At 41.4% G+C, this 25,517-nt stretch overlaps 1 protein-coding gene across 1 annotated transcript in view; it reads left to right on the top strand.

Moving 5' to 3' along the window:
- Positions 1 to 25,517, top strand: part of DCUN1D4 (defective in cullin neddylation 1 domain containing 4) — a 120,366-nt gene that overhangs the window by 11,079 nt on the left and 83,770 nt on the right. Inside the window, exons 2-5 of the mRNA XM_033945718.1 lie at positions 5,287 to 5,357; positions 10,113 to 10,152; positions 20,262 to 20,376; positions 23,640 to 23,731. Of these exons, the coding sequence (XP_033801609.1) occupies positions 5,287 to 5,357; positions 10,113 to 10,152; positions 20,262 to 20,376; positions 23,640 to 23,731 (318 nt within the window). The remainder of the gene's footprint in view (positions 1 to 5,286; positions 5,358 to 10,112; positions 10,153 to 20,261; positions 20,377 to 23,639; positions 23,732 to 25,517) is intronic.

Here is a 25,517-nt window from a genome sequence, read left to right as displayed (position 1 = left end):
GTTTAGTTGTTGTTAAACACTTTGGTAATGAAAAAAGTACTTAGCTTTAACAGTGCTTGTGTATCAGAGAGATACCAACGTGGCCAGCGTTTCGTGGAACTCAACTTATGTCCACTGCTTCAGGGCCATTTTTACATGTACCAAGCCACTGCAAAAAGAGTCCAAAATTAGTGCAAGATAGTCTACTCAAAAGTCTCATATTGTAGCAAGTTCTTACTTACTTTTGTGTAACAAACTAACAGCAGTCTCCGTGGAGCTGAAAATGGCGACAGCCTCTATTTCACAGGCTAGATGACGTCAGACCGACTGACAGCTTGTAGTGAAGCGTAACTAATTGCCGTCTTAGTAACTTAAACGCACACAAACTGAAGTTGGCAATCAGAATAGTTAATAGAAATGTTGCCATTCTATGTGTTTATTCAACCCGTTAGGATATAAGGTATTCAAACGATTGATCCAGCGTTGTTCATGCTGGGCTAAAGATCTGCGAAAATCTCCCCCTCTCGTGTTTGGTCTAAGCACTTCTATAATGGTGGCCCGTAATGTTGAAAAATCATGATTTTTAGCTATATAGTGCCTAGCTAATGGGGCACCCAAATTGTGGTTACTGAGGCCTCTTCCTACACAGACACTTTCTAATATATAAGTGATATACACTTTTTCATACATATGGGAATATTGTGATAACTATTATTTTGTGATATTTTTCCCATTAGGGGACTATACCCTAGTCCATTTAAACCCCCCCCCCCCGAAGCCAGCCTGCCTGCCTCCTTCCAATCCCCCTGAGCAGCATGTTTCCATTTAAACACCCCCCCACCTCCGGTGCCGACCCTACCCGGCACACCCGAAACACCCGTTGACCCTCCCAGCCGACCCTCCCACCGCTAGATGGCCGACAAACCTCCCAGCTCCAGCAGCATCTGAGGCACAGTAAACACGCTGCTTCGCAGATTCTACTGCCCTAATTTCCTCTGCCGCTTCTCTGATGATGTCATCGGGGATGTGGCAGAGGAAATCAGGTCAGTAGAAGGATGCGAAGCAGCGTGTTTACTGTGCCTTGGACGCTGCTGGAGCTGGGAGGTTTGTGTTCGTCTCGCGGTGGGAGGGTCGGCAGGGAGGGTCAACGGGGGTTTCGGGTGTGCTGGGTAGGGTCGGCACCGGGGGGGGGGGGGTGTCACGGTGTGTTACCTGCCACCGGTCGTTAGAATAGAACAACAATGCGCACATGCGTACTCTTACCTGCCACAGACCTACAAATCAGGGAACACGGTGGTAAGAGTGCGCATGCGCGCTTAGCGTTTTATTATAATAGATTTTTCTCCGGAAATTGTCCAAACCTTTCTTAAGCCCAGCTACATTTTTACTGCTTTTACAACTTCTTCCAGCAGAGTTTTTTTAACTATATGCTGAGTGAAAAAAATATTTTTCTTATTTTAAAAGTGCCACTATAACTTCATGGTGTATCCCCTAGTCTTTATTCTTTTTGAAAGAGTAAACAGTTGATTCACGCTGTTTGATGCCAAGACTTCATAGACCTTAATCATATTGCCCCTCGGCTGTCTTTTCTCCAAGCTGAAAAGCCCTAACCTCTTTAACCTGTCCTGCTAAATCATTAATAATTTTGGTCACTCACCCTTCTCTGTACTTTTTTTTTTTTCCCCAGTTCACTCCATATAATTATTTTTTTTGAGATGTGGCAACTAGTATTACACATACTATTCAACGTACAGTCTCGCCATGGAGTGATACAGAGTGAATATATTATAAGATACATTCATGAATCAATCTCCACATGTAGTCTTCCATCATGTTCTCATTATATTGTCCTTGGTAACGGCGTTCAAACTCTAGTATATACTATTGTAAGCACTCACCTTGCTCCTCTGAGTATGCTCCCACATATTCCATGAATGTTTCAAGAATGAGCATCAAGGACATGGACTACAGCCCATTTTACTGTAATTCTTTACCATATTCTCAACCAACTCCAAGTAGTTTTCGGTTGTGTGATTGCCCAGGAAGCCCCAAATCACTGCAACAAAGCTGTTCCATGCCGCTTTCTCCTTCCTAATTAGCTTCTTGGGAAATTCCTTGCACTTCAGGATCTTCTTTATCCGTGGTCCAACGGCAACAACAGCTTTGACCTTTACCTTGGACAGATTAGGGAAGATGTTTGAAGGAACTTGAACAAGGCTGCCGACTCCTTACTTTCTGGGTGTGCACTGAGTGAGTCAGTGGAAGAGATGGGTACTTGTTCCCGTTATGGACCAGCATGGCTTTTATGTTCCTGGATGAGCTGTCAATGAAGAGATGCCATTCTTTCAGGTTGCTGGCAATTCCAATTGAATCAAACGGATTGGTCACATTGTGGCAGAAACAGAGCCCATCTTGATGGGTGAAGAAGGTGAAAAAAGCCTGGTGACGCTTCCTGTGATCTGTGACTTGCACACTTTCATCCAACAAGTTCTGCTGCTTGAGCCTAGACGGCAAAAGCTTGGCATTGGACTAGGTGAGACCAAGATCTTTAATCAAGTCGTTGAAGTCTTTGTTTGGTTTGGAAGTATAGATTTCTCTCATCAGCTGCATCATTGATATTGTAAACTGGATCTATAACATCTCCTTCACTCTCTGACTGGCTTCTCTCTTTGGGAGAGTGGGTATGGAGAGCTCAGGGCAATGTGGCACCACGTTAAATGATGAAGGAATGTCTATGTGATTGCAGATGCATGCTTGCCAGTTTGATGTTTGGAAGGGTACACTATGCAGAAGTAGCAGTTGCTTGAATGGTCGGTGGGTTCCTGCCAAATTCTTGGAATAGCAATCTTCATGGCTTTCTTTTCCCCTCGTGTTAGATTGTTTTGTATGTGCAAGTGATCTTGATATGTATGTACTTTGCTTTTAAATTATGAAGTTCTGTTTCGAGTTTCTATATATATTTTACCTTTGTATATTGCTTAGATTTGACTAATGTGATTTAGTGATTTTATCAAATTTGTAATAAAGATAAAGGATAAATTTATTTCACCTATGACTGTGTATGAGATTCTTTGCAGCATATTTCATTTATGATATATTTTCAAATAACAATGAAAATTTTTTTAAAAATTTAAAAATATATTTTTAAAAATTAAACATTCTAAGAAATTTTATATCAGAAAATTCTGCCATCCTAGTGAGAAACAAAATTGTCTTACCTTCCAGAGTTTTTTTTGGCAGTACTCGCATCTGAAGTGAGGTGCCCAGGGTTTGTCTTGAACCCCAAGAGGTATGCTGAAATATGCTTTGTATGCATTGCACGTCTTAGCAGATGCTTCTATGAAGTATTTTCCTTTTTTTCTTGATAAATTGGCCACATTCATAGCAAAATGCATCTGCTAGGTGTTTGCACCTTGGTAAAAGGGCCACTAAGTTCACTCAGCTTGGAATCAATCTGGAATGCTCTGCAAAAAAAGGTAAATTTCAAAATATCAATGTCCTGGTCACAAAAGCAAAGTTTGAGGGGAATGATATACTGGTACTTGTGGCTGAAGGAGAAACTGCGAAGTCGCATTTTCAATTCTGGTGATAAAAGTAAAGGAAGCGGTGCTAACCTGGCTTTGGGAGCAACTGGAAAACTTCTTTGCAGGAATGCAGAAGCTAGTGAATGCTATAACAAGTGCATCGTCTTGTATGGGGACTGTGTGGAATTGCTCACAGTTACTTCTGTTAAAGCCCTTAAATGTATTTTGCCTTCTTTGATTTCTTGTATAAAAAGACAGATTTCCTTCTGATTCCTCCACAGTATTGCTCACAAAGACATTGAACTTTGTACCATTGACCCTGTGACTGATCCCTAAGGCATTCCACTAATCATCTAGTTTTCCTTTGTGAATTCTGTTTGCTAACTACTGCTTTTCGTGTCGCTCAACCAGGAGTGGAGAAGTAGCCTAATGGTTAGTGCAGTGGATTGAGTACTAGGGGAGCTGGATTTGATTCCCACTGCTGCCCCTTGTGACTCTGGGCAAGCCACTTAACCATTATCCCAGTACCTGAATATAATACGAGTATGTAAATAAGTACCTGTATATAATATGTAAACTGCTTTGATTGTAACCACAGAAAGCAATATATCAAATCCCATCCTCTTTCCCTTACTAATTTAGTCTACCATATTAAGACCCACCCCCGAGCAGCTCAGTTTATTCAGGATCATATCAAAAAGAGTGCTGAATTTTAAATGCATTCAGTATTTGTCCTTGATCTGTCAGACTTGTTTGATATGGTCTCCCTCTTTGTGAAACAGTTATGCCTTTAGTCATCAGCTTGCTTTTTAGGTAATCTACTGTCCTTTCATTTAGTATAGTTGCCATTATGGTTGGTCTATGTTCTAGGTCAGTGTTCTTCAACCTTTTGACACCTATTTGACCAGCGGAAATAAAATTATTTTGTGGACCGACACCAGTCCACGGACTGGCAGTTGAAGAACACTGGGCTAAGTCGTGCCCATCTCCGCCCCAGACCTCGCCCCCATAATAGTACTAATTGTAAAACCATTTTTTTCCATTCATTTTTCATATATACACACACACAATATAATCGTATTAACAACACATAATGGTTAACCACAAAATTAAAATACACAAAGCACACTATGCTTTTCAGCATTCATTCCTACCAGAAAACAGATAATCCCACGCAAATGCAGGACTAAAAACTAAAAGTATTAATATTTACAAAGAAACCCCAAGATGCAAGACTCCGCAAGCAGTACAACCCCCAGAGGAAAAGAAACAAATGCATTTCTTCCTAAACAGACAGCAGATGTAAATCAATCAATCACTAAATAAAAAAATAAAAGCATTCCCTCTACTGTTGTTGTCTCGCTCCCTCCATGCTGTGTAGTGCCTTGCCTTCTGGCCTGCCCTCCAGTGTTATCTTCAGGCTGGTCCAAGGTGCAATCAACTTTGGGTCGGCTCCCTGAGTGCTGCAGTGCACAAAGCTGTAGGCAGCGGCTCCTTGCTCACGTCCCACATCTCATCTGGAAGCCTTTCCTCTGACATTGCGACGTCAGAAAGAAGGCTTCCAGTTCAAGCGCAGGACGTGTGTAGGAGCCTTTTCCCTCGGCTTTGTGCACTGCAGCACTCGGGAAGCTGGCCCGAAGCCGCAACGTTGATCGCACTGTGGACCGGCGACTGAAGAACACTGTGGACCAGCAGAAAATTTCTGCGGAACGGTGGTTGAAGAACACTGTTCTAGGTGGCAATACAAAATTTGTAATGTAAAATTATTTTTTTCTCTATATAGATTTTCAGCTGAACTCTCATCTATCAACACTGGCAAACATTCACAAGATTTACCACACTCTCAACAGGCTGGTAATGTCTGCACACTTTCATTTTAGTCATTGTCTGTCTTTTATATACTATTTGCATTAGAGTGTACTTATAATTTTCTGAATTTGAAAGTGAATAGCTAAGCCAATTGACTCCTGAGAACAATAATTAGTGAAGTGGCCAACCAAAGATTGCTGTTTTCACTTTACATTCCTTTTCAGAACCCAAGAAAACAGTACTTTTCAAAGTATCTGTGATGCTAATCTTTATCTTGACACATTTACTTGGGTACAAAGTGTACTAAATATAAATGACAATGGTCAGATCAAGATATATGGTAGACCAAAAATGAAGAATAATTACACATTGGGTAAGTAACAAACACACAGTCCATATTCTTTCTTCAGAATAACAGTTTTAAGATAAAGGATCCAATCTGTTTGACTAAATGTAGGGTCTTTGATATGTTTGTATTGCGGACCCTTAAAATAGTACAAACTGATTATTTCTTTAACAGCAGGCATTGGTTTTGTGATTACAGTCAAACCTCGGTTTGCGAGTGTTTTGCAAGACGAGCAAAGCATTCTCGCAAAACTTGTCTCGTAAACAGAGTGTTGACTCGATTTGCGAGGCCCCCCCGCGTGAACTGGCATCCCCCGCCTGACAGGCATTGGTTTTGTGATTACAGTCAAACCTCGGTTTGCGAGTGTTTTGCAAGACGAGCAAAGCATTCTCGCAAAACTTGTCTCGTAAACAGAGTGTTGACTCGATTTGCGAGGCCCCCCCGCGTGAACTGGCATCCCCCGCCTGAACAACTTGAAACTTACCCTCCGTCTAGCACCGGCACGCAGCCCACAGGACGTGCCGGTGCCGCTTGAAGAACTTTCTGCCTCTGCCGGGCCTTGACCATGCATCTGCGCATGCTCATGGCCTTCTAATTCTCCCTCTCGCCCCCAAATGCATTTTCATTTTCATAAAGTGCTGTCCTGCATGATAATGGTGGAGTGGGAGAACTGGATGGGTCTCAAAGGAGCTGAACATTTTTTTTTTTTTTTGCCCCCTAGGAAGTGGATAGGTACTGGAAGTACACTCTGTGTAAATGGGGCATGGGTATTCTGCTTTGGACTTTCTGCTGCTTTTGACAGAGGTTTACTGAAGCTTTCCAATAAACAGCAGTCTCATTATACCAGTATTATCACTAAAAAAGATCAGTTTCTCCATCTTCTAGCAGGAATGGATAATATGCTCAAGATGGCACAGCCAGAATAAAGGAAAGGAAATTAGCAGGTAGGACTAAATTTCAGTAGGTTCTAGGAGTTAAACTATTTTATTGATGATGGGTGAAGGCATACAATACAAAAATTGGTCAACTGAATAATAGAGAATCAAACAAGAAACAAAGTATTAACAAACCAAATGAGAAATAATCATCATCAGTTTTACAAAATAAAGAATGTTACCAGTTTGCAGCCATCCCTAATTACAACTGCATTATAATACTACGAGCACATCTGTATCAGGACCCTGGACTTTTATGGGCCCTGGAGATCATTATCTCAAGAACCCCACCCTTCCCCCTAAGGCAGAGAAGAAGCAGAACAAGAAAAGAAAGGAAAAAAGAGAGAGAACCCCCACAGTGGGTATGAAGAACTAGATGACAAGCAAAAACTACCTTCCTATCCCAGGGTCCCCACAGCCAACCCAGCCATTAAAAGCTGAAAGTTTCTGAGAATTAAGAATCCAGCTATGAACTCTAGGAGGCAAAGGGATTTGAACCAAAAGGTATGAGAAGAGACTGGAAGAGCTAACTATGTATACTCTGGAGGAGAGGAAGGACAGGGGAGATATAATACAGATATTTAAATACTTGAAAGGCATTAATATAGAACCAAATCTTTTCCAGAGAAGAAATAATGGTAAAACTAGAGGGCATAATTTGATGTTACAGGGAGGAAGATTTAGGAGCAATGTTAGGAAATTCTTCTTCACAGAGAGGGTGGTAGATGCCTAGAATGCCCTCCTGAAGGAAAAGGTGGAGAAGAAAACGATGATGGAATTTTAAAAAGCGTGAGATAAAAATAGAGGATCTCTAATTAGAAAATTAAAGATGTAAATTAAAGAACTAAGGCCGGTATTGGACAGACCTGCATGGGCGAAGAACGTAAGAAGACTTGAAGCGGTCCAGAGGAGGGCGACAAAAATGATACGAGGCATGTGCCAGAAGACGTATGAGGAGAGACTGGAAGCCCTGAATATGTATACCCTAGAGGAAAAGAGGGTCAGGGGAGATATGATTTAGACATTCAAATACTTGAAGGGTATTAACGTAGAAAAAAATCTTTTCTAGAGAAATGAAAATGGTAAAACCAGAGGACATAATTTGAGGTTGAGGGATGGTAGATTCAAGAGCAATGTTAGGAAATTCTACTTTACGGAGAGGGTGGTGGATGCCTGGAATGTGATCCCAAGAGAGGTGGTGGAGAGGAAAATAGTGACTGAGTTCAAAGAAGCGTGGGATGAACACAGAGGATCTAGAATCAGAAAATAATATTAAATATTGAACTAAGGCCAGTACTGGGCAGACTTGCACAGTCTGGATATGGCCGTTTGGGGGAGGATGGGCTGCAGAGGGCTTCAATGACTGGGAGGGTGTAGATGGCCTGGAGTAGGTTTTGACAGAGATTTCAGCAGTCGGAATCCAAGCACAGTACCGGGTAGAGCTTTGGATTCTTTCCCAGAAATAGCTAAGAAGAAAAATTTTAAAAAAATTTAAATTGAATCAGGTTGGGCAGACTGGATGGACCATTCGGGTCTTTATCTGCCGTTATCTACTATGTTACTGTGTCTGTGTTCCATATATGGTGATTCGGTGTAGGATAGGCTGGGGTGAGCATCAATGTGAACTCCACTAATATGGATATTACTGGCCAAAATTTACGGTAGATGTCCTGCAAAGAACGGAATAGTTGAGCAACTTCAGCATTTGGACCCTAGGACAATACAGTCTACGGCCCAGAAATATCAAAGAAGAGACAAGTTAATCTAATCATGTATTTTTTAAGGAGTGTAACTTATGGACAGCCTGGATGGACCATTCAGGTCTTTATCTGCCGTCATTTATTATGTTACTAAGGTCCCTGGACTTGAAGGAAAAATTTTGTTTATCAAAGAGAACCTTGCACCTGACATCTCTCAAAGAGCATGACGGCATGTAAACGATTCCGCCACACCCAATAGGACGGGGAATGGGCCAAAGTTCACTCTCCCAGAATGCCTGGTTTTTGTTTTTGTTTTAGCCATTAGACCAGCCTTCCTAACGAAAAACCTCCCATATCTTGCCGGCAATTGGAAGACCTTGTATTTATCCAAAAGAATGCCTTCATCACAATAGGCTTTGGAGTGTCCCACCAAATGTTCCCATGATCTACCTGGAGTAATAATATGTAATGCCTTATACAACAAGGACACAGTTAGACCCATCTCCACAAATTGAGCAAAACACTCCCGATGCTTACTACTCAATCTAAACCAAAGACCCTCCATGATGTTGTAATTGTAAATAGGGAAAATGGTCAGTGACCAAGATTCACTGGATTCTATATACATAAAATTTTCACTGCTGTGTATCTGCTTTGTCCCTTAAAATGATTTTCTTGTTTTTATCGTAGTCACTCTTATTAGCTTCATAGATTACTGGGTCCCAAAGGTAGAGAATTTTTCAATCCAGAAAGTTTTTAATTTTTACTACTTGATTTCATTGGAAGAGTTGACCATGTGTATGTTGTCAGCTATCTAAAGGAAATATAAAAACAAGGCAAGAGATGTCCTAGTCAACCAGCATACAAGCTTTATTGTTAAAAAGTCCCGATAAGGATCCAGGTTTCGGCATCAAATGATACCTTCATCAGGGGGCAGTGGAGAAGGAAAGTTGCGGGACTAGTGGTGGGTGAGTTCAGCTTTCCCTGATAAAAGCATCATTTGATGCCGAAACCTGGATCCTTGTTGGGACTTTAACAATAAAGTTTGTTTACTGGTTGATTAGAACATCTCTCTTGCCTTGTTTTTGTATTTTGTCTTTACTCTTTCTAAAGGGAAGTACTCTCTTTGCTTGTAAAGGAAATATAAAAAATGTTTCACTTGAATGGAACACAAACAAAGAGAAGACAAGGTGGATGTCTGAATCAACCAATATCAGTCTTTGTTGACGAACAAATGTTAAAAAAAAAAGTCCCAATAAGGATCCTTGTTTTGGCGTTGCAAAATAACGCTGTCTTCATGGGACACTTGCACATAAACCACTGTTCATACAAGCGCTGAAACAGGATCACCAAGCTGATCCTGTTCCAGTGCTTGTATGGACAGTGGTTTATGTACAAGTGTCTCCTGAAGAAGGTGTTATTTTGGGACTTTTTTTTTTAACGTTTGTTCGTCAATAAAGGCTGATATTAGTTGATTCAGACATCCACCTTGTCTTCTCTTTGTTTATGTATCTTTATCCTAAAACAAGGGGTTCTTTTTTGCTCACTTGAATGGAAAGCATGGTTCTTTATTGCTGACAAGTTAAATCAAGTTGCTGGGTTTTGTAGTTCTGCAATCATTTCATAATTAAACTTAAGCTGTTTCTTGAGAGATAGCTATGTCTATATTTCAGAATGTAAATACTTGTGCTCTACTTTTTTGACCTATGAAGTAGCTTATCTGTTTGTAAATATGTTTTTGTACAATGGTGCTTGAAAGTAGATTGGCATCCTTTCTTCTTTGTAGTGGTGGTGTTGATTCATTTATTGTCCCTTACAGAATTTGACAGAAGACATCGGCCAAGACGATCACCAAACAGGTACTTTGTACTGTACTTCTGGCATGTTTTTAGAAGGAATGAATGAGCCTTTGTGTGCAGCAGTATGCTTTTTGTAGTAGCCACTGTTAGCACAAATGTTTTGTGCTATACAAAGTGAAAATGTGTGGTTAGGAGTGGCCTAGTGGTAGAGCTGCTGCCTCTGCACCTAGAGGTTGTGGGATATATACCACTAGGCTGAGAATCTCATTAGAATCTCAGAGAGAGTGGGAGCCAGAAGGTCTTAAGCATGTGCAGATGCTCAAGGCCTAGCAGAGGTTAGAGGCAGGCTTTTTCGGCACTGGCACATCCTGTGGGTTGGTGCTACGTGATGGTGCCCAATCGCAGTAAGGGTTTGGGCGGGTGGATGCTGGTTCTCGAGTTGAGGTGAGCAAAGCCGGTTCCCAGGGGTGGGATGGAAGCGCACCTGGGAGGGGGGGTTGGAGATGTGGAATGAATCGCCCACATTTCCATTCACTCCTATGGGAAAAGTTGCTTTGATATACGAGCACTTTGGTTTACGAGCATGCTTCTGGAACGAATTATGCTCGCAAACCAAGGTTCCACTGTATTTCTCTTGGTACTCAAGCATTTTTCCCTATCTGTCCTAGTAGGCTCACGCTCTTATCTAATGTACCTGGGGCAATGAGGGATTAAGTGACTTGCCCAGGATTATAAGGAGCAGCATGGGATTTGAACCCACAACTTTGGGGTGCTGAGGCTGTAGCTGTAACCACTGCTCCACACTCAAATCTCAGCACTGCTCCTTTTAACCTTGGGAAGTCGCTAAATCCTCTATTGTCCCAGATACAAAATAAGTACCTGAATATATGCAAACCGAATATATACAAGTCTCCTTCCCTTTTTTTCCCCCATATTAAATTAATAGCCTGTCATTTTTATAACTTCCAAATGAGATAAATACAGTTAGTTTTTTCCCTAATTTTTTTTAGTATTTTTAAATGTTTTTCTGTTTATCTCTTTGGTGGCTGTTCTTGTTCTTGTCTCTCTTCAAGCCTTTCCATTTTTTTCCTACTATTTCTTTATATTTCCTTCCCAAACCAGCTGACATCTGTTATTTCTTCTCTGGGACTTTGCCCTCTGATAGGTGGATATCTTCCCTGCATCCTTTTCATTAAAGACCAAAGCACAGAATTCAGTTTTTTACCATTATAGATTTGTCCTCTTGAGAGCCCCTTTTACCCTTTCATCATTTGATGGTCCAACAGACTCCCTCATAAGTGTCTTGCTTCTAATATATGCTGAGACCTTTAGGCTAAAAAGCCCCAAAATTGGTATCTTGGCTTATAGTAGAGTCGGCACACATTTCTGTCCTTCCTCCCTCCCCCTGCAGTGACCGGCATGCCTTTCTCTCTCTCTCCCCATCCCATCCCCCATCATTGCAGGAGTGACAGCCACTTCAGGTATACTCAAGGAGAGCTCCATGGCATTCTGACAATTGAGGCTATGAGCACAATAGAATGGAGGTAACAGAAACAATAATAAGTAAAAAATACAAATATTTGTAAAATAGAATTTCAATAATAAAACTCGCTAAGTAATAAATTTATCGAACAAAGTGGTCTTAATTAATTTCAAAAAATAGCAATAGGATAACATAGCTTGCTGATTACATTTGCCTACCAGCTTGAAATGCTAGGGTCCTATCTAAGAAGATCTTATATCTATATCCATTAATTTTTGGATAAGCAAATAAGTAGAAGTTTCTAGTTTCTCTTGATGGTCTATGCAACACAAAATGAGGAAAAAGGTAAGCTGGAGACAATCCCAATATCAGCTTAAAGCAGACACAGGAAAATCTGAATAATACTCTTGCCTCCAAAGGCAGTCAATGAAGTAAACGATCATATGGACTAATATGGTCGTTCTTTTCTAAACCAAAAATCAGTCGAAAACAGCTGTATTCTGAATTATCCTTAATTTCCTTAGAATTTTTTTGGGTGCTCCTAAATAGATGATGTTACAATGGTCTAAAATAGATAAAACTAATTTGTGCAACAGAAGATAAGTTGAATATGTTTTTTCATCTATCTTGAAATATCTTCCAAGCTAAGCATAACAGCACAGCGCTTGTTTTATTTTAAGGGTTTTTTTAGCCTCCGTTTGAAAATTGTCTTTCAGCCTGCACTGTGTTATCAATATACCATCTGACATAATGCATCTTACCGATGTGGAAGTGTTTTATTAATTACTGTTGGTTTTCACAACATCTGAGTCTTTTTGGTCATAAATTTCCATATACATTTTGAAGATTAAATACTATCAGTTTGGGCATGTTTTTTTAACATTAATACTAGAATATTTTTCCTAGACTCAAGGGTTTACATACCCTACTTAATACCACTCTTCTATCTTGCTTTAGGTACTGTAATTCTCTGTAGTGTTCTATTTTGCTGCCTTTGTCTTCAGACAGGTACAAAACACTGAGGTAAAGTTGCTTTACAATGCTTTAAAAAAGAGGAAGAAAAAAGTGATAAATTTTCACATATTTCCATCTTTGGTGCTTATTCGAATCAATGATTCTGGTGTGGAATAAGGGTGGGGTGCCTCTGCTTATATTCATATGGACTTATATTCGAATATATATGAAACTTGAAAAAAAAAAAAAAAAAATTGGTGTCTGCTTTTATGTCTAACTTCTTGTCAAATTTTCTCATCCTGTTTGATCACTGCTTTATATCTAGTTCACACCCCTATTTTCTTATCGTTTGGGCCTGCTTTCCATTTTTTTTTTTTAATACCATCTTTTTGGCTTTAGTAGCCTCTTCAATCTCTTTTAACCATGCATGGATATATCTAGCCTGGGTTCCAAGTTAGTATTTTTAAACATCCAAGTCTCGCATTACACTTTTTTTTTTCAAGTAATATGCTTTATTTGGTTTGCCTTCATATCTTTGAAGTTTTTTGTTTAAATTTCATTTTTATTATAAATCTTTGTACTGTTTACAAAACTGTAACAGGAATTTGACAACTGTCATGGTATACAGAGTTATAACGCCCATCCCTCCCACCTTCTAAGTAACTCTGAACAGTAAGGCACACCACCGGTTACATCCCTTTCCTCAGAGCAATCTCCATTGACCACTACTCTCTTGTCGCCTTCCGCTGAACCAGTTCCTGACTCAGTCCGTCACTTTGCAGCCCATACTGAGGGCATTCAGTTTATTTATTAGACATCTGTGTGGAATGCTGTCAAAGGCTTTGCTAAAAACCTAAATACACGAAGGGTCAAGATGGCTGCTGAATCTCTAAGCTGAGCGTCACGCGTTGGTGAGCTCTCTACTTACTTTCGATTTCTTGCCGAATTTACTACAGGATGCCCAAACGGAGGGGTCGGAGCACGGCTGGGGCCTCGCGGAGCTCCATCGGACCCGGCTTGGGCAATATCGAGGAGCTGTTCTGCCGCATGCAGGGCTCCCTACAGTCGGAGGCGCTCCCGCTAGAGACGCCCCGAACAGGCAGAACGGAGGCGATCTCTCAGGGACTTGAGACAACGCTAAGCCCCGACACAAGGGCTCCGCCCCCACGCCCTCAGGTTACCAGCTCCCTGCGGGCGGGGGAACTCTCCAAAGAGGGAGTATGTTCTGCCCTGGAGGCCGTTGTAAATCATGGAGGGAGCAGGGATCCAGACTCTACATTTTCAAGAGAGTCTGTTTGAAGAAACAGAGGAGTCGACAGCAGAGGGGAACGGACAGATCCAGGAGAGTGCTCAACAGGCAGTTTCACCAGAGGGAGAAGTGTCTGCAGCCTATTCTTTTCATCTTCAGAGACCCCATGAGGTAACACTTGAAACTATCTGGGACCTGGTTGCCAATATTCCTAATTTGTTAAAACCTCAATTAAATCAAATAGAAGGAAAAATAAAGCATCATGATAAAGAAATACAAGAAGTAAAACAGGAAACAACAGAGCTTAGAAAAGAGATTGTCAGCATTAACCAGGAGTCATTTAAGTCCAAACAAATTTATGAAACATTAATTAAGGATAATACCAATCTTAGAAGAAAGTTAGAATCCTTGGAAAACTTTTCCCGTGGAGATAATTTAAGATTGGTAAATTTTCCTAAGGTCTTAATGATTACACCTCGGGAGATGCTGAAAAGATATATGATGGAAATTTTGAGTCTGTCTGAAAATAAGATACCACCATTTACACAAGTTTACTATCTTCCTATTAATCAACAGAAACAACAGCAAGAGGTTGAACAGGAAAATTTGGATGTGTCTACCATATTGGAATCCTCGAATACTGAAAAGGCAGTCCCAGCAACCCTATTACTAACAGTGGCATTGGCCCCGGACAAAAACTGGTTACTGATACTTTTCTTTAAAAATAAATTGAAAACATTCTTAGGAATGCAGATACAAATGTATCCTGATCTTGCCAGAGAAACCCAGAGGCGTCGTAAAGAATTTCTATTATTAAAGCCAGGGGTGTTGGCCCTGGGGGCAACTTTTTATTTACGTCACCCATGTAAATGCATAGTGTATTATTCTTCTCAGAAATTTGTCTTCTTTGATCCTTCACATCTGGTGACCTTCCTGTCGCTGTCTCGCTTGTATAAAGAAAAGGACAATAAGATCTAGCCCTAGATGGGAAGTTATTAGGGAACTTTGAGCTCAGCTTAGATTAATTTTAGCATTTTTTGTTTCTTTTTCTTAATTTAAACTGTCCATTGTACATCTAGATCCTCAAAGTGGACTTGAGTTAAAAATTTAAGTAACATAATGGAGTTTTCTTTCTGAAAATATGGATATGTATTATTCATTTGCTTCTTTGTTTTTTGGACTTTAATATGATGATCACGGCTATGTATCCTTAAACTTAAATTTGTACAAGTTTATACTTGATAATTATTTATAAAATGATAAATAAATAAATTAATTAAAAACAAAACAAAACAAAACCCTAAATACACTACATCTAGCATACTCCCTCTATACAATTCTCTGGTCACCCAGTCAAAGAAATTGATCATATTTGTCTGACAAGACCTGCCTCTAGTGAATCCATGTTGCATTGGATCTTGTAATCCACTGGGTTCCAGAAACGTCATTATTCTGTTTTAAAAGCATTTCCATTAATTTGCATACCACAGAAGTCAGACTTACTGACCTGTAGTTCCCTACTTCTTCCTTAATTTCACTTTTGTGGAGAGAACATAAGAACATAAGAAAAGCCCTCACCGGATCAGACCGAGGTCCATCCAGTCCGGTGATCCGCACACGCGGCGGCCCATTTAGGTACTCCTGATTGGAGACCCAGATATACCATAGCCCTCAATACGATTTGCAAGAAGGTGTGCATCCAACTTGCGCTTGAATCCCAGAACAGTAATCTCTGTCACAACATCCTCCGGGAGAGCATTCCAAATTCCCAGCACGCGCTGTGTAAAAAAGAACTTCCTGACATTCGTCCTAAACCTGCTGCCACTCAGTTTCAGTCTGTGACCTCTTGTCCGTGTCACATCCGAAAAAGTTAGCAATGCTTCTTCTTGGTCGATTTTATCAAATCCCTTTATTATTTTAAAAGTTTCTATTAGATCCCCTCTCAGTCTTCTCTGCTCGAGGGTAAGCAATTCCAATTTCCTAAGGCGCTCTTTGTAGTTCAAATTCTCCAATCCCTTGACAAGTTTCGTGACTCTCCTCTGTACCCTTTCCAGTAGAATTATATCTTTCTTTAGGTATGGAGACCAGTGTTGGACACAGTATTCCAATTGCGGTCTGACCATTGCTCTATAAAGTGGCATTATTACATCTTCCGATCTACTCGTGATCCCCTTCTTAATCATGCCCAACAACCTGTTTGCTTTCTTCGCCGCCGCCACGCATTGTGCCGAAGGCTTTAGGGTTCTGTCAATCAGTACCCCCAAATCCCTTTCTTGTTCGCATTTTGCTAATGTCACCCCCAACATCTTATACTCGTGTTCTTTGTTTTTTTTCCTAGATGCATCACCTTGCATTTGTTTATGTTAAAATCCATCTGCCACTTTGTTGCACATGCTTTTAGCTTGTTCAGATCCTTCTGGAGTTCCTCGCAGTCCCTTTGAGAGTCAACAGCCCGACATAGTTTTGTATCGTCTGCAAACTTTATTATATTGCAAGTTGTTTCCTCTTCCAGGTCGTTTATAAAAATATTGAACAAGATAGTCCCAAGAACCGAGCCCTGGGGCACTCCGCTAGTCACTCTCTCCCAGTCCGAGAATTTCCCATTTATGCTAACCCTCTGCTTTCTGTTCTCCAACCACTTGCCGATCCATCTGTGCACTTCTCCTCCTACTCCATGGCTTAGTAGTTTCTTCATAAGCCTTGCATGTGGAACCTTGTCAAACGCTTTCTGGAAGTCCAAGTAAACTATGTCCACTGAATCTCCACTATCCACTTGTTTGTTCACTTTCTCAAAGAATTGTAGTAAATTCTTTGAGAAAGTGAGCAAACAAGTGAATAGTGGAGATTCAATGGACATAGTTTACTTGGACTTCCAGAAAGCTTTTGACAAGGTTCCACATGCAAGGCTTATGAAGAAACTACTAAGCCATGGAGTAGGAGGAGAAGTGCACAGATGGATCGGCAAGTGGTTGGAGAACAGAAAGCAGAGGGTTAGCATAAATGGGAAATTCTCGGACTGGGAGAGAGTGACTAGCGGAGTGCCCCAGGGCTCGGTTCTTGGGCCTATCTTGTTCAATATTTTTATAAACGACCTGGAAGAGGAAACAACTTGCAATATAATAAAGTTTGCAGACGATACAAAACTATGTCGGGCTGTTGACTCTCAAAGGGACTGCGAGGAACTCCAGAAGGATCTGAACAAGCTAGAAGCATGGGCAACAAAGTGGCAGATGGACCACATCCACGTTTCTACAGTCCTCCGGGACCATTCCTGACTTTAAAGAATCATTGAAAGTCAGCCAGCAGAGCCCTCAGGACTTCCCTAAGATCCTTCAGTGTCCTTGGATATACGCCATCGAGCCCCATTGCTTTGTCTACCTTTAGTTTAGCTAGCTCCTCACAAACACAATCCTCTGAAAATCGATCAGGGTCTACCACACCTCTGCTCTCGAGTGTCACCGCTGGTCTCATCAGCTGGGAGCCTGCCTCCAGGCTAGCTCCCAGAGTCACTCCTGCCGATTTCTTGCAGTATCAGCCCCTTGGATCAGGGTTTCCTTGGCGAGATTAGTTTCACAGGGCTCCTCGAATTGGTCCACGAATGGAGTAGGGTGCTGTGGGGGAACATCCTCAGGTGGGGAGAAGGAAACCTCTAAGTCCAAATCTTTGGCCACTTTTCCTGCCGAGGACAATGCAGACTGCCCTCCACCTTCAACATGGGGACTTGTGGTGGTGGCGAACTCCAGTATTGATCACTGTGCTGGGGAAGACGTCCTCGTTGCAGAGGTGTCGGGTCAAGACGCTCCCTTTGTGCTTTGAATGTGGCATTCCGGCTCAAAAGGTAACATTTTCAGAAGGTTTGGAGGTCATGTTAGAGCCATCATCATGCTGCTGCCATCTTGGACCGCCCCCCCCCATATCAAAGACCAATATCTTATCCTGTCTGTCCATCAACACCAGCTGCTCATCTCTATAATATCAGATCTCTTTCAAATTTGTGCTTCTCATGCTTTCTTGAATTCAGATATTGTCCTTATTACCTCCACTGAGAGGCCACCACTTGCATCTTCTACCATCTCTGAAGAAATACTGTACTTGAGAGTAAAGCAGTGTTCACTGTTTTTCTGACTGAGGCCATTTTGGCAAAAAAAGTTCATCATGAAAGCCAAGATTATTGCTAGACAAAGCAGACAGCACACTGGTCTTGAGGGGAGCAGGAAGGAGAGTCCTCCTCTACTGATGTAACTATCCATAGAGGTTCCCTGTTTGATAAGGTCAGCCCAACTGCTTAGATGCAATTGAAATAATTTGTGTAACCAAAATGGCTCCTTTCCACACATTTTTCCCCTAAGCCTGTCTCCCATACAATCCCTATCCCTGTGTCCCAGTTTTTTCTATAACTCCTTCTCAGCTAGTCCTAGTCCCCACTCCTACCTGTACCAATCGCTCTTCACCATCCTGTCTGTCAGAAGCTATGTCAAGCTGGTTCTCTCCCTCCCCACATCATTTTAATCCTCCTATAATTTACTCCATAGATTTGATGGTAGTGCCACATCTGGAACAGCTGTTCAATTTTGTTCTGGCACCCCATGACACTCGGCAAGTTTGAGCTGCTCGGTGCCTAGTGAAATAGAATGACTTGATTGTTTGTTCTGTTAAGTTCTTTGATGTATTGTCTTTCACAATAAAATCAAAGCAGTTTTACAACCAATATAAATTTAAAAGAAAGAGATGAGCTCCATAAAATAACAGGATATGGATGTAGTGCCATTAGCAAGATTTTGGAGAGGGGAAGAGTCGGGGGGCCAGCATTGGCTTGTGAGCCTTGCAATGAAGAACACTGATCTGAAGAAAAAATTCCTTTCATTGTCATCCTATGATCACTCATTCCTGGTGTACCCCAGGGTTCTGTCTTAGGATCTCTTCTCTTCTCTCTCTACGCCTCTTCCCTCGGTGCCCTGATCTCCTCCCATGGCTTCCAGTATCATCTTTATGCTGATGACTCCCAGCTCTACCTCTCTACACCTGAAATTTCACCTAAAGTCCAAGAAAAAGTCTGCTTGTTTGGCTGATATTGCTGCCTGGATGTCCTGCCTTCATCTGAAGCTAAATATGTCCAAGACTGAGCTGTTCCTCTTTCCTCCTAAACCCTCTGCTCCTCCTCCTTTCTCCATCTCAGTAAATAACTGTCATTGTTCCAGTCTTCTCTGCTTGCAACCTTGGAGTCATCTTCGATTCTGACCTCTCATTTTCTATGTATATCCAACATGCTGCTAAGACCTGTCGCTTCTCTCTCTTCATTATCACCAAAATTTGCCCCTTCCTCTCTGAGCACACTACCCGGACCCTTGTCCAAGCTCTCATAACCTCATGCTTAGATTACTGCAATCTACTCCTAAATAGTATCCCTCAGTGTCGCCTCTGCCCGTTGCAATCTGTGCAAAACTCTGCTGTGCGACTCATCTTCTACTAACCTCGCTATGCTCATGTCACCCCTCTCCTTAAGTCACTTCACTGGCTTCCTATCTGCCAACGTATACAGTTCAAGATCTTATTGCTGACCTACAAGTGTGTTCATTCTGCTGCCCCTCAATATCTCTCCTCGCTTCTCTCTCCTTATACACTTCCCAGAGAACTCCGTTTCTCAGATAAATCAATCTTAGTGTTACCCTTCTCCTCCACTGCCAATTCCAGACTTCGTTCTTTTCATCTAGCTGCCCCCTATGTCTGGAATAAATTACCCAAGTTTGTCCGTCAAGCCCCTTCCCTTCCCTTGTTTAAAAGCAGACTGAAAACCCACTTTTTTGACATAGCTTTCAATCCTTAACCCTACTCCTCTGCTCTCCAACCCAACCAGCTGATTAACCGTTCCCCTTAACTGTATCCATGACATTTTGTTTGTCTTGCCTGTTTAGATCATAAGCTCTTTCGAGCGGGGACTGTTTTCTTACTCTTTTTGACTCTGTACAGCGCTGCGTCTAGTAGTGCTATAAAAATAATTAATAGTAGTAGTAGTAGATTCTTTTGTATTGGAAAAGGTCTTCCTCATGCTTGTTTATAACTTGGAAGAATTTGAATGCCTCAAATTTCCGCTGTTCTACTTTTTCAAGTTTGTCTCTCTGTTTCATGATCAAGACCTTGGCTATTTTAGTAGCTGCTCTCTGGACTGATTTGGTCCTGTTTAAACCTTTTTGTAAGTGTGTTCTCCAGAATTGCATTCAGTGCTCCAAATGAGATTTCATCAGACACTTGTACAGAGACATTGTCGCCAACTTTTTCTGTTGACCATTCCTCTGCCTTTGTACTCGAGCATCATTCCAGCTTGTGGTTTTGTCTTTTTAGGTGTTTTGCCACCTTAAGATTATCAGATATGATCACAGATTGTTACTGTACTCCTAGTTTGATTGTGAGGTAAAATGTAATTCCTGTGGCTTTTTTTTCTTTTAAATATAACCTTGCTTGTCTTACGTTGTTCATTATATGTAGGAAGTCTGCGGTCCTGCAGTTCATCGGACTGCTTTAGTAAAGCAATGCCACCGAGGAAAAAGAGGAGACCTGCTGCAGGAGACGACCTCTCTGCCAAGAAAAGTAGACATGATGGGTATGGTTTCACTTTTAAGAATATATCATCTCTTAATGAGAATACCAAGATACCCTGCATGCTGAAATTGTAGGAAATTGGCATAGAAACTTATTTTTTTTTTTTTTTTTTTGTAGTTGACTGGGCCAAAGGATGTAAGCTAAGCTATACTGTAGGTCTGATTTATTTTGGGGTGCTTAAATTTCCAAGGCATTTTAAAATTGTTTTATTTAGTTCATAGTACTTTTACCACCAGAATCTTTGCACCAAGACTTGGGGCTCCTTTTACTAAGCTGCGTTAGGGCATTAACACGCAGAATAGCGCGCGCTACAATGCTGCGCGTGTTAGACGCTAACGCCAGCATTTTTGCTTGCATTAGTTCTAGCTGCTTAGTGCAGGGTTAGCGCGCGCTAATCTGCTGTGTGCACTAAAAATGCTAGCGCACCTCAGTAAAAGGAACCCTTGGTGTCTTTTCTTAATAGCTCATGCTATATTAGTAAGAACATGTACCTTTTTGGGGCCATTGTTAACACAAAAGGTCAAATTGTTAGGTAGACTTGACTGCCTTGCCTTTACCTTTGTCCTTCAGTTGTTCAGTCAAAGTTTTATCAAGAACTTAGGAAAGTTCAGCTTGGCTATGTCCAGCCTGCTCCTTGATCAATCCAGCTTGAAAAATTGAAGATATTCTATGCTCTTTTCTTTCAGTAATAATTCCATTAATTTTCCCTTAAGCAGGTTGTTTTGACCTTTTTCACAGTATAGTGATATTATAATTTCTTCTTTTTTAAATGTGGTATACTATATTTAATAAATACTAAAGTGAAAGATTAGGAATCTCTTATGATAAATATAAATGTTATTCCCATGTGCTATGTATAGGGTCTTCTATGGCAGTTATCCTTGGACAAGCAGGCAGCATATTTTCATATGTCACTTGGGGGTGAGGTCATCCATGGAGCCCAGTATGGACAGTGCTAAAAGTGTACTGTCACTTTAAACTTCTTAAGAAGTTTCAATACTGCCTGCACCGCACACGCATAAGTGCCTTCTCGTGCGACGTTGGCTTACGGTTCCTCAGTTTTTCATTCTCCGCAGAGTGAAGAAGTTGTGTTTTGGACTCTGTCCAAATCGCGTTGCCTTCCCAGTTAGCATATTTGTGCCTTTAGGCTTTTTTCTTTTCTTTTATCTCTAGAATCATGACTACCTTCTACATTTATCCAACTCTGGACTTAAAGACCACTTCAGTCAAGAGGTCACCTCAGTTCTATTAATGCTTACCAGGCTCCTTTCAACTCATCTGCTTGTTTCCTGGTTAATGAAAGGACTCTTGAACTCGAAACTTCCACAAAAACTGCCTCCAGTTATCTGGGATCTCAATATAGTTCTCACCAGTCTGATGAAGCCGCCATTTGAACCACTTGCATCTACTCATCTTAAAGTTTTTAACTTGGCAAATGGTCTTCTTGATCTTTGCCACTTCTGCTAGTCGATTGAATGAACTTTAAGCACTTGTTTGCGACTCACCTTTTACAGTTTTTCATCATGACAAGGTGGTTCTCAGAACTCATCCTAAATTCCTTCATCACAGGATTTCATCTGAATTAATCATTTGTGATTCCTGTCTTCTTTCCAAAGCCTCATTCTCACCCTGGAGAAACTGCTCTTCATACATTGGACTGTAAACATGCCTTGGCTTCCTAGTTACAAAGAAATAAGCCACACAGATCTTCACCTCAACTGTTCATCTCTTTTGACCCTAACAGGTTGGGCCTGCCTGTAACCAAGTGAACTGTTTCCACATGGTTAGCAGCTTGCATTTCCTTCTGCTATGCTCAGATTGGGCTGCAGATCAAGGGCTATGTTACAGTATCCAAAGTCTGAGCTGTGGCAGCATCAGTGGCTTTTTTGCGATCCATTCCCATTTGAGATATTTGTAAAGCAGATACTTGGTCCTCAATTCACATATTTACATCTTGCTACTGTCTAGAATCCTATTCCAGATGAGATGGTCATTTCGGCCAAGCAATTTTATAGAATTTATTTTCTTCCTAATGGCTTAATTCTCCCACCATCCCAATCAGTAAGCTAGGGAGTCCCACATGTGAGAATATGCTGCTTGCTTGTCCAAGAATAAAGCACAGTTATGTAACAGGTGTTATCTGGGGACAGCAGGAAGATATTCTCACATCCATCCCACCTCCCCTGGTTGGCTTCTTAGCTTGCTTACAAAACTGAGGAACTGCGAGCCAACATCTGGTTGGAAGGCACTCGCGAGTGCGCAATGCAGGCAGTCTCAATGCTTCTTAAGAAGTTTAAAGTGACAATATACTTAGTACTGTCCATACCGGGCTCCTAGGATGATATCACCCACATGTGACGTGAGAATATCTGCCCTCTGTCCCTGGATAACACCTGTTACGATAAGTAACTATGCTTTTTCAGCAGTGGCTTAGTAAGGGTTGGGGGCGGACTGCCCTGAGCACTGTCTTGGTGGAGCACTGTCGTCTTGTATATCTTTTTTTTTTTTTTAAACTCTTCGCCAGGAAGAGCAGTATGTCCAACCTGCTGCTCGCACTGGCCTCGGTTCTGCCTCTGAAGTCACTTCCTGGTCACTGAACCAGGAAGTGACCTTGGAGGGAGAGCCAAGGCTGGCGCAAGCAGCAGGTTGAAGATGCTGCTTGCACCAGTGAAGAGTTAGAGGTATTGTGGTGGGGGGGGAAGGGAAGGCACAGAAGTGGAGGGGAGGGGAGCCACTGCCCCAGGCACCTCCTACCCTCGCTACACCATTGGTTTTCAGCTTGGTATCTCCTCAGCTTTTGCATTAGATTAGGTAGCTGTTTGAAATGAAAATGAGAATTAGAGTAACAGGGGCTTTTTCTAGGGCTCAAAAATAAGAAAAGGCTTGCAAACTTGTGAGGTGTTTCTCTCTTCTCTTCTTGCCTATGAAAATTTCAATATATCAAAATAGATTGTGATCTTTGGGACACCATTTGCAGCTTTGATAAAACCAAGGTTTTGATAGCTGTCTGATTTACTTCATTCAAATTTTAGCCTTGGCTCCTCTTGCACTGATGATGGAAGTTCAGCTCTTCAGAGCAAGATACAATTAAAATATTTTATGAGCAACTTGTTTGACCTCTAATTTATACAGGAAGATAAAAACATGTGAATGAATGGACTACTATTAACGATTTTTCAAAATGCATTTGTATTTGTTTTTATAATTTTGCTAAAATCTGCAAGTAGTAGTTCTGCCAGTTATGGTTTGTTTATTTGTTTGTAGCATGTATAGAAAATATGATTCATCTAGATTAAAGATGGAGGAAGATGTGTTCTCTAGCAAGCGGTGCCTGGAATGGTTCTATGAGTATGCAGGTATGTGACTGGGGGGGGGGGGAACTAAAAGTAGAAATTGTTCTCTTTTTCTTCTGGTCTCTGTCGAATTGCCTTATAATCCGGGAAGATTTTCAATTGTTGCCATCTAAAAAAATCAATTAAGAAAATGGATATTGCTATATAAGATACAACAAAGAAAAAAAATTATTACTAAAAATTCATCAAGCCTTTACTAAGAGAGGTTATTACCTAATTTAATAGAAAATAACAGAAAACAATAATTAGGACTAAATATCCTATTACTATATAACAGCGTTATGCAATGGTTTATATTCCTGTAGAGCAGGAGTGTCAAAGTCTCTCCTCAAGGGCCGCAATCCGGACGGGTTTTCAGGATTTCCCCAATGAATATACATGGGATCTATTGGCATACAATGAAAGCAGTGCATGCAAACAGATCTCATGCATATTCATTGGGGAAATCCTGAAAACCCAACTGGATTGTGGCCTCGAGGAGGGACTTTGACATCTCTGCTATAGAGACTGTTTATTCTCAGTATCTTTCAAAAACTGTTCTAGCTGCTGTGGATCCCAAAAATCATAATCTTTATTCTGAAAATTTAACAAAACAAGGAAATTTGAGAAAAAAAAGATAGCTTTCAGGAATATAGTTCTTATTAGCAGAGACAAATCTCATTCTTGCTGCTGTGGGAAGTGGTTTTCAGAAATGGGATCCAACTGGGTGGTCTTCCTGGCTATAAGCCTGTAAAATCAGAACTCTGATATAGAACAATATCAGGTCCCATGCCCTCACAACCTGGAAGTTAAGAAGGTAACCATAACTACGCTGATTCTGTCTGATAACCTGCTGTAGGTCTTTCTGGCTTCTAGAATAATCTCCAGTAGAAGAGAAATTTTGTAGCTTGACTTGAAAGTAAGGCCCTAGATCTATTTTCCTATCCCATACAAACTTTTGAATACCTTTTGCATATTGGTAAAGCATTAATAAAAAAAAAACCCAACAACCCCAAACTCGGGATTCAGCTGCACAGAGAGAAACTACAGGAATCGCCATAATGTACAAGGTAAATCCATCTCTTTCTACAGCTCTATTTTGCTAACTATATGTGGTGTATTGCTTTTATTACTTTTAACTCTGTTTTTAGCACAAATTTATGCATGGGTGTCACATTGGTCAAAATTTTCAAATTCTTACATAATTACTAGATTTCTTCTACTTTTTTACCTTAAAAATAACAAAAATGTAAATGCAGGCAGTTATAGTGGAAGTGTAGCAATAGGCTGAGAAACCAGGATTCAAATACCGTATTTTCGCGGATATAACGCGCACCATTGTAAAACGCGCACAGGGGTATAGCGCGCAGAAATCACGATGATATGTACAAAAACTTTTCTATACCGCGCTCAGGCATATAACGCGCATGCTGCCCGACTCTCCTTTCGCCCGCCCTGACTTTCCGTGCGCTGTCCCGACTCTCCGTTCACCCCCCCTGACTTCCGTGCACTGCCCTGACTTTCCGTGCGCTGTCCCGACTCTCCGTTCACCCCCCCTGACTTTCCGTGCACTGTCCTCCCTTGAAGTCCTGTCCCCCCTTGAAGGTCTGTCCCCATCCTGAAAGCCTGATGCCCCCCCCGACGTCCGATACATCCCCCCCCCCCCCGGCAGGACCACTCGCACCCTCACCCCGAAGGACCGCCGACTCCCCAACAATATCGGGCCAGGAGGGAGCCCAAACCCTCCTGGCCACGGCGACCCCCTAACCCCACCCCGCACTACATTACGGGCAGGAGGGATCCCAGGCCC

This window comes from Geotrypetes seraphini, chromosome 1 (genome assembly GCF_902459505.1).
Source record: "Geotrypetes seraphini chromosome 1, aGeoSer1.1, whole genome shotgun sequence".
Lineage (NCBI taxonomy): Eukaryota > Metazoa > Chordata > Amphibia > Gymnophiona > Dermophiidae > Geotrypetes > Geotrypetes seraphini.
This window is presented reverse-complemented; position numbering and strand designations above follow the sequence as displayed.